Source organism: Triturus cristatus, chromosome 7 (genome assembly GCF_964204655.1).
Source record: "Triturus cristatus chromosome 7, aTriCri1.1, whole genome shotgun sequence".
In the NCBI taxonomy this organism is placed as follows: Eukaryota; Metazoa; Chordata; class Amphibia; order Caudata; family Salamandridae; genus Triturus; species Triturus cristatus.
In genome coordinates, this window is record NC_140590.1 from 774,988,436 (window position 1) to 774,998,244 (window position 9,809).

The window sequence follows — 9,809 nt, forward strand, 5'->3', positions numbered from 1 at the left end:
CTATGGCATTATGTTGTTTACCCTGCCACTGGTCCACTCCTCTCTTTCTATACTATGTCCCCTGCTCACTTCCTGCTCAACATTTTACTGGTGCATTCCATTTTGCTCTTTCCCTTTTTCCCCACAGTTTTTCAACTTCTTACATTCTTTTCGCTCGTACTCTTCCGTCTCGTGTATTTTCCTCTCAGTCGCTCGCCCTTTCGCCTGTACACCTTCTCTTCGTCTTCCTCTCCTTCTTCTGATACTTCCTCTGCCTGGCCCCTGCCTCTCATCAGTCCTACCTGCCCGTGCTTCCGTTTAGCAGTCAGTATAGAGGCCAGAATAGCTCACACATGGCACCAAATAATGTATGACAACGTCAGCAGTTCCTTGCATTTCAGCCAACATCATGGTGCATCCTGGGATGTGTAGTTTCGCTTCCACGTTGAAGAATTCTATGAGTTTTGAGCCCCTGTTTACAAAATGTGCTCATCAACACGCAAGCGTTGCCTGAAGGTGCCACTGGTGATATCAGGCCACTTGTTGGCTGTTGCCCTGAGCTAAGGTGAATGGCAACACAAGGCCCTGGCACAACCCCTTCCACCTCTGTTTCTGCCTCTGTACAAGAGGCGCCCTTCAGGAGGGAACAAAGTACTTTTGGCACACCCTTTATTCACAGCGCTCCAGTGACCCTCATGTGGAATTTTCACATCAACTCTCATAACGTTGGTCTATTTTATATTTCTTATTCCTTTGAAATAAAAAGAACAAAAACATGAACTGATTTAATTTGAAGGTGATAACAGTTCATTAATGGGACATTCGTAAAGAATATACTTTGAAGTATAAACCCAAATCTAGTGGAATATATTGAAAAGTGTCTAGATCTTGGCGACACTCTAGTCTACACCACTACATGGAACATTTACACCAGGTCCATACAGTGTTCCAAAAATATTTATTTACGGTTGCCCTCGTTTAAGGGTTAACCTCATTTTACCAACATTTTCACTTAGAAAAATTTCTGCTTCCTTAATAAATGTTAATCCAACCATGAAAATGTATTTTAAGGTGAAGCTGGAGTTAGCCTTGCACGCCAGGGTCCGGGGCTTGCTCCAAGGGTTGAGGTCGGAGGCTGCAAAGGCCCCAGTGCTGATGCCAACATGCCAATGGGACCCAACTAAAGCACTACTACTCAACCACCAAAAAACGTGTCCATGGTTATCTCAAGGAAAGAATTTGTGTAAACCTCGGATTACAGGATGTGAGTTGTTGGTGAAGGATCCAATAACCAGCTCTATACAGATGCCAGTGTAATTGGACTCCTAGTCACCCCATTTGTCAAACAAGAGGGAGGAGATGTGGCCTAAGGGACAGAGCTGGAGATCTGGGATTAAATACCGGCCTCAGCACCCTCATCCAGTGACTCTGGGCAAACCACTTAATCTCCCCATGTCTAAAAAAAAGTAATGTAATCTAGTTCTCATGTAATGTGCCCTAATGCCCTTGGGTCAAGTTCACACTATATAAAACCGCCAAAAAAGTCCTATCCTGGATGAATCCAGGGTGAGGGGTCACCTTGAATGACAATAAGCGTTCACATCTGTAATCACTCACTCTGCACAGCAAGAACATTGAGCACCACCTTCCATTGTATGGTCTCAAATATGCAAAGGTAGGGAGACCAAACTAGTCTGTGAACTTCACAGTGCAGGGAAAGCTAAGGGCATGACTGTTAGGCACGATACTCTGTTTCGGGGGTAGCTCTGGTACACAATGGGGAGCAGGGCCTTAACAATAAGTGAGGCGGGTTATCCCCTTGAAAAGAAGGGTCTTTAATCCACACTACATTCTTCTTGGCACTAGAGAAATACCTCTAGCATGCCCCACACGGATCCCTTGCCACAGGAAAATAAATCTGCCTCAAATGTGTATGTGAACAGCCAGGCATGTTATTCCGAATAGAAGCAACTGTGCATTCTCTCTGTTTTAGGGCTCTCCTTTGATCAAGTTGGTATGTAAACCCCATGTTCTATCAAGAGTAAAAGTGACAAAAACTCCCACACGACCTATATTTCTTTATAAAGTCTCACTAAAGCTCTCTAGGGCTGTCCATTGTGTAAACTTAACATCCAAAGCTCATATTCATGTTATTATTTGGCTTTTTATTGTATTTCTTAGATTATTTATATTTTTTCTTTTTTTCAATTTTCCAAGTGTACAAAAAATGTAAAAAACATGTTTAAAATGTCATTAATTCACATATACAATAATTTCATGTTACTACCAATAACCATTGCATTAATATATTTCTTCACTACAAAGAATGATACATATATCAAAACATTTACTGTCCCCTAAATCGTTACCACACGACCATTCTAACCTATCATTCACCCTGGTAAGTGAGCATGCCACAGGAGGGATGGCTACTCTAGGGGACACCTTAGTCGGATGAGGCAGACGGCAAATCTTAGGACAATAGGCGATGGCTCTTGGTGGGGCTTCTATGAACCGTTGACATCCGCGCAGGGGATGGCCCCTTTTTGAGTTTAAATATGAATGGGGTGTTGGGCGTGTACCTTACTCAGGAACACTTTGGAGTGAGCGCCTACAATGGGATAGGAAAGAATGTGCTGAAATCCCTGCGTATATCGCCACGTATCCACTTGTCATGCTCTCCATTTCACCACACAATTTTAGTTTGTGTGCTGTGCTGCTTATTTGGTGTCCTTTAAGGTCGGGGAGGTCAAGCGGTTACCTTTCAGAAATGATCTTGTTAACAAAGCATAAAACAAGCTCGACGTTGGAATCCGTGAAGTGTAAAATGAAAGAGTAAAAGGTACCCAGAGCCTACCCGAGTGCCAGTACATCGCAGGGCAGCTTATTAAATGTAAAACTTGATCTGATAGTATTTTACTTTTGGATTGCAGCTCGCACTAAGATGGTGTGCAGCTTTTCCTGGATTCCCATCAATAGATCGATTGCTGTGGTTCTTGTACATTTTATTCTGGCTACAAGGGAAGAGGCTGCCCCTTGTTGACTTGTACAGCGGCTGTAAGTTCCCCCATGCAACATGCTAGGTCTTCTCTTCAATTGTCACCCGGTGTGGAAAAAAGAGGTGACAATTGTGCACATCGCTACTAGTCGGGAACACTTAGTAGCATCCAAGTCGGATCCTGGCTTTCACTTTTTACCCCCCTTGTATATGTACACTCTTGGAGACTTTTTGCATGTACTTATAGCACTTACAGCTTGGTAAGAGGGTCTACACACATGCATATGCTTTTCTGACTAAAGGATATTTCTTATCCATTTTCAATTCTCAGTTCTTATTTCTTGGTTGCTGTTGGTGAAGGATGTCTACCCTATTCACTGGATCACAGTAAATACTTATGTATTTTTTTTTCCTAAAAGGAGCATTATTCATTAAAGGAAAATACAATAAAAGAAGTGAATAAATTATAGGCGGGGCTGCCCATTGGTAACATTGCGTTTTTGCTGTTTACGGATTCCCCTACCACTCACCTTTCAACCGATTGTGGGTGGGTCTGACGAAGGGGGTTTTAATTTGAAAGTCGCCACCGAAACGTGCGTCGACCTGGCTGTTGTGATACCCCAGCCTACAACACTTTCACAGACATCTGTTGCGTTGTGTCTACCGTGATATTTATAGCGCATGCGATCTAGGCGGGTGGTGTGTGCATGTGCTGAGAGTGTGGTATTGTGTGTTGGTATGACAGGTTAGACTGATCGAGTGGTAACGATTTGGGGGACACAGTAAATGTTTTGATATATGTATCATTCTTTGTAGCAAAGAAATACATGAATGCAACGGTTATTGGCATTAACAAAGGAAATTATTGTATATCTGAATTAGTGAAAATTGTAAACATGTTTTTTACATTTTTTTGTACACTTGGAAAATTGAAAAAAAGAAAAAATATAAATATCTAAGAAATACAATACAAAAAAGACCAGCAATAACACGAATATGAGTTTGGAATGTTAAGTTTACACAATGGACAGCCCTCAGAGTTTTAGTGAGCATTTATAAAGAAATATAGGGTGCGTGGGAGTTTTTGTCACTTTTACTCTTGATTTGCTTACCCCTTACTCCCAGACCTAGTAGCAATATTCGAGGGGGTACCTACAGATATTTTACCCCATGTTCCATGACAGAATCCCAGTCCAGATGACAGAGTTAGAAAAGTCTGGACTTCTACCACGCAGCAAAATGTTATACTCTTTCATCTATATATAGAACTTTTAAAAAGTAAGATTCAAACACCTACTTTTTGTCTTGGAATGCCTACCTTGTTCCCATGCCCCTCTCTGGGTGTGGCTGTAATTGCCTTTTCAATAATTCCTTTAAATTTACCGGTCTTGGGTGAGGTGAGCTTATGCCAAAGGATGAGATACTCTAGCTTCTGATTTTGTGAAAACACCTGGGGAGTTCAAAGAGTACTAATGTTTGATAATGCATGGGTGCTCACCCGTGTAGTGCCATAGATGGGTGTTGGTACTTATACACGGGATGGGTACTCATGTTTGGTTATATCGTAGCAGATATGGGCACCCATTCATTGGATCATGGATGGATGCATACATGCGGTATGTAGGTGGGTGTTCAGACTCAGCGATGATATATGGAATAGGTGCAAACACGAGTAACCGGTGGTGATCATACAAGGGAGTGTAATGGGCGGTTGAGGTGTTTTATGTGGCACCAACATGTCAGCTTACCGTCTCCTCAGAATGCTCAGATAAAGTGGAAAAGAAACATGATAAACTGTCATCATGCATAAATGAATTTCCACCGGGTGATTGCACTCAGGAGTACCCCCTATTGCTACCACCAACCACCCACGTTTCAAAGTTTGGTTGCATGGTAGGAGGACGTCCTCTCCAGCGAGTGGGCTCAAGTCTTTGGGTAGGGCGTATGTGGCATTCAAAGACAAATGCTATGAGCTCGCCACTTGCCATTTGCACATGGTGCCAGCAGAATTCTGGAGATGGCTGTGGTGGTGCATCGACTGTGCCCATAACACAGCCTTGCCACTCTGTTTCGCTGCGTTGGGTCACCCCAGGGCACAAACGGGATTCAATGAAGCCCTGCTTTGTGCGCCGGGCTCTGCTGGCTCAAAGGGATCTTGGCGTGCTAGGACAGGAATCGGACTTGGGGTACCAAGAAGGGAGGGCTTGCCTATCGGTCAGACAACAGGGACTGGGTGAAAGGGTGCATGTAGTGCAAGAGATGGCTGCGTGGTGTAACTGTGTGGTGCACGGAAGGGTGTTCCCACCCACCCACTGGGCCCTTTATCTTTTGAGATGGACAGTTGTTTTCAGAAGGTATTTCCGCAAGGATGTAGTGTGCCCCATCACTTACCTCACAGAGCTCAATTAAAAGAGTGAACCATGAAATATTTATCGGGAGTACCTTTCTACAAAGCACGTGGGTCGTCCTCCTCTCCGCACAAAGGCTTTCAGCGACATGAAGGCCCAAAACGGCACAAGAAAGAAAAACTAAATGTCAATGCCCTGATTATAAAGCACACACCTTTTATTCTGCTAGACTGTAGAAATATGCGAATGATAAGTTTTGCCAGAGTAAAAACATCATATGATGCCAGACAATTAGATTGTATAAACGTCCTGGCGTTGCTGCACCTGGTAAACACATTCTTGGAAGAGCACGCCTGAATGTCACGTGTCCAAGCCACGCAAAGGGGCCCTTGAGGCTGGCGCGAGACACGTGGACCTCCTGGAGGGGGCGGGGAGGGGGTTACATCATCGCTATAGAAGTGTTCCCACTCAGTCCAACGAATACAGCCGCACCTGCTTTGACACAGAGGATGGCTCCAGTGTCCAGCTCCCAGCGGTCTGCCGATTGTGATCCGTGCACACAAAGAGAGCACCTTTCCAAAGCGCTTCGTCGACTCAAAAGAAATAAAGCTCCAGCGCAGAGAAAAAATCAATGCATTTTGCGTTCAGTCCTTTTACATAAACAATCACGACAATTACATCAGAGGAGGTGCTTCGAATGAGTAGAGCGTCACTTGCTGACTAGCCACGTGGAGGCTCAGCTACCGCTGCTCTGATCCAGAGGTGGGGGTGGTGGGGCTGAGGTGCTCACGTGCGGTGGTTAGACCGTCTGCGTCGGAGGTGCCATCGGATTGTCACCCTGTTGTACCATACACAGGGGAAGATGGGTTAGAGAACGGACGTGAAAGTAACACTTGGGAAGTACACTAGGCTGGCTGACTGTTCTTTCTAAATGGAGCCATGTTTGTGCGTTAGTCTCACGGCTGCAGTCCATGCAGTGATGGAAGGTACTTGCTGGAATTCCGCACCAGGGCTCCGCAGCTCATAATATTGGAAAAGCCGGCTGGGCTCTGCTTCCTGGTGCTCCCAGCCAAGCTAGTAGTGTCCATGCCTGCTTGCAGGGCTTCCTGGGGTGGGGGGTCACCGCACGGTGGTCTCGGAGTCTGTCCCTGAGGAGGGGCTCCTACCCTTGCGCAGGAGCTGGGTACAGCTGGCATAGTCCTTCCTCCTGCTGAGCTCGGCCTCGGCGCGGGTCGCCCGGTAGGAGAGCAGCCTGGGCCCCGGGAGAGCGGACCTATCCTCGCAGGGAGCAGAGAGGCTGAAGACGGAGGAGAAGCGCTGTCGGTAGCTGTCCCTAAAACGGACTGCGGAGCGGTAGAGGCTGCCCACGAAGCAATAGCACAGCGGGTTCAGGGCCGAGTTGGTGAGTCCCAGCCACTGGGCAAACGGCCTGAGCTGCAGCACCCAGGGGTGCCGGGGTTGGCCCGGGTCATCCTCGTCGTCCTCCGTGGGGGCGCTGTTGAAGTCCAGCCACAGGTCCACCACGTAGAGGGGCAGCCAGGAGAGGGTGAAGAGCAGTACCAGGGCGAGCACCATCTGCGCCACCTTCCTGCGTGCTGTCAGCCGGGAGCCCCCCACGGCGCAGTTGTCCGTGGCCGCCAGTCGGTCAGGCGCCCCCCAGAGCCGGCGGCCTGTGAGGAAGCAGATGACCAGGTTGAAGGCCACGGGGAAGCCGTAGAGGGCGCAGAAGAGCAGCAGGTTGTAGGCCTGGCGCAGGTGGGCGTGGGGCCACGTCTCAGTGCACACCAGCAGCACTAGTCTGCCCCCCAGCAGCTCCAGGCGGCGAGTGCTGTTCATGAAGAGCAGGGGCAAGCACAGGGTAGCGGCCGCAGCCCACACCAGGCCCACCATGACCGAGGTCCGCCGCGACGTGCACGTGGCCCGGGCGTGCAGAGGCCGATGCACGCTGTAGTATCGGTTCAGGCTGATGCCGGCCAAGGTAAGCACGCTCCCGGACACCGCCACCGCCTGCACGAAGGGCACCGCGCGGCACAGCAGCGCCCCGAAGATCCAGGCCCGGTACAGCTGGTGGCCCAGGTTCACGGGCATGCAGACGCAGATGACCATCATGTCGCACACAGCCAGGTTCACCAGTAGCTTCCTGGTGGCCGAGCCCCCGGGGATGTGACCCCCGCGACGCCGGGCTAGTAGGACCCTCAGCGCAAGCACATTTCCGGCTAGTCCTCCCAGGAACGACAGGCAGTAGAGCAGCAGCAGGAAAATGGTGCCAGGCTCCAGGTCCCAGAAGAGGATGCTGTAGGGCAGGGGGGCCCTCCCCCACAGGCTGCGGCTATCCGGGAATGAGGAGTTCCCGGTGGAGGTGGGCCCAGGGCCGTCCAGGGTCTCCAGGGGGCTCATTGTAGGGAAGAGCTCTAGACTCCAGGGCTCGTCGTTATTATCCATTCTCTCTAATATGCTTCGTGCCCCAGCTCTTTAGACCACACTCAAGTTGTCGTCCACTCTTTCTACTTTATATACTCCTCTCACCTCGGGCCTTCATACGTCTCACTCTTTCCACTCCCAGGTTCATCCTTCTCTCCCATTTGTTTCTGTAAATAAAGTCAACTTTCCTCTATACTTCTCGAGTCTGCTGTGCCCCCTCCAGTGTACCGTACACTCCTATCCAATCTCTGCTCTTCCCTAGTCGTTCTCCTTTTAACCTCCTCTCTCTCACCTGTCCTTTCTCTTCTGCTCTCCTCCTCCAGCCTTGCTCATTAACGTGAACTCCTGACTTCACCCACCCTCAGAGCCGGTGCAGCTTTGGGGCCCTCAAGGTCTAACAGCTCCCTCCCACCCCCGTGGGTCTCAGAACCAACCGCCCCTCACGAGGCCTGTGGCTTCCCCCTGAGCTGGTTCGGGCTCTCATAAGGGCATTGCAGGCGTCAGCACTTCCACCCGGGCACCTGGGTCTCTAGGCCCCGCCGCCCTTTCCACTATTAGAAGCACCAACCCGACCCAGCCCGTCCTGCTTCCTGGAGTCTCAGTCTCGAACCGTTGCCTTCCTGTTGTCTCAGGCAGCAGAAGCCCATGTCCGTGTCCCTCTGCTGGGGCCCCCTTCTCTGGCGCTCTCCTCCATTGCACGCCTGCTCCAACTCCCCTGCTAGGGCCCTCGGTACTCAGTGTTCCCCTTCTGGGGTCTGGGGCTCAGTGTCAAGCTCTCCGCTCCTGGGGTCTCACGCTCCAACTCTCCATTCCCACGGTCTCAGTTTCACGCGCTCCCTCCCTCTTCCTGTGGTCTCGAGGTCAAGATCGCAACCTTTAAGATCTGAAGCTCGGGTTCTCCCTTTCCCGGGGTCTCAGGCAGCTTCCACCCCTCCCGCCCCCAACGTCACCCTGTCTGGGCTTTTAGGCTCCAACTCTCCCTTCCCTGGCACTCAGTTTCAGTCTCTACGTCCTGTGTGTCAGTCTCCCGCACCCACCTTCTTAGGTCTTAGGACCGAGTTCATTTTCAGAGTCTCTCTTAGTCTCAGCGCTTCCCTTTTGGGGTCACCATCCCCAGCACTTCATCCCTCGGGTCTGGGGCTTTATCTCTCCCTTATCGGGATCTCCTTCTCACGCTTCTATCAGTCTTAACAGTTTCCAGCCTGAGGACACAGTCTTCGGCACTCTCCTGCTCGGGTCTTGGAAGCTCCGGCTGTCCCCTCTCGGGGTCTTAAGCACCAGCTGTCTCTTTCCAGAGGTCCCAGCTTCACGCTCCTATCTCTGGTCTTCAGCTTTCACTTCTGAGGGACTGGTGGCACCGCCCAGTTCTTGGTTCAGCGTTTCTTCCCTGCGGTCTCAGGCTCCAGCTCTCCCGCTCTCTCGCCCTCTGTTTGTTCCCTCTCTCCGGCTCAGCATCTTAGCTTCGCGCCGGTCTCAGGATCCGCTGAAGTGCAGCGCAGAAGATAGCAGGTGGCGGAGGAGCCGCGACGTTCGAGGGGAGGGGACTGGGGGCTTTTTTGGGCGGAGTCTGGGAGCCGGGATGAGGGGTGAGGCAGTGAATGAATGCGGTACCGGGGGCATGTGAGATAGGAACCTCGAAGTGAGGTGTTAAGGCGGGAGACCAGTGAGCCCAATAGTTAGGGGGAGAAGGTGATGACAGGGTGTACAGCAGATAGGAGAGAGCTGTGCGCGCTGCATCTGAAGGGTGTAACGGAGTGGTGGCTGGATGGAGCCAGAGTGGAGGATCCGACTGGGGAAAGTATAGACACCTTCGGAGCAGACGCTATATCACATATAGCATCCTATAAAGTGCTTCTTTCAGTCGGCTCCATTGGTCCCCTCAAGTCATATAAGCATCAGCAATGCAATAGGTCTCATTTAGGCGAGTTTGAGCTATTGGCATTGTAAATGACAATGCCTTTTATTTATGTTGTGGTTTTTAAAACATAAATAAAAGGCATTGTCATTTACAATGCCAATAGCTTAAACTCTTGCACATGTGTGAGATCTATTGCATTGCAAAT

The 9,809-nt window shown here is 49.8% G+C and overlaps 1 protein-coding gene across 1 annotated transcript; it reads right to left on the reverse strand.

The window, feature by feature from the left end:
* Positions 1 to 5,602: 5,602 nt before the first annotated feature.
* LOC146810528 (galanin receptor type 2-like) lies at positions 5,603 to 7,767 on the reverse strand. The gene has a single exon (XM_085614971.1). It carries the CDS (start codon positions 7,765 to 7,767, stop codon positions 6,445 to 6,447), a length of 1,323 nt encoding a protein of 440 aa, XP_085471097.1. The 3' UTR covers positions 5,603 to 6,444.
* Positions 7,768 to 9,809: the final 2,042 nt, after the last annotated feature.

Coding starts and splice junctions, on each gene's coding strand:
- LOC146810528 (XM_085614971.1), bottom strand. CDS start 7,767: ATGGATAATAACGACGAGCCCTGGAGTCTAGAGCTCTTCCCTACAATG.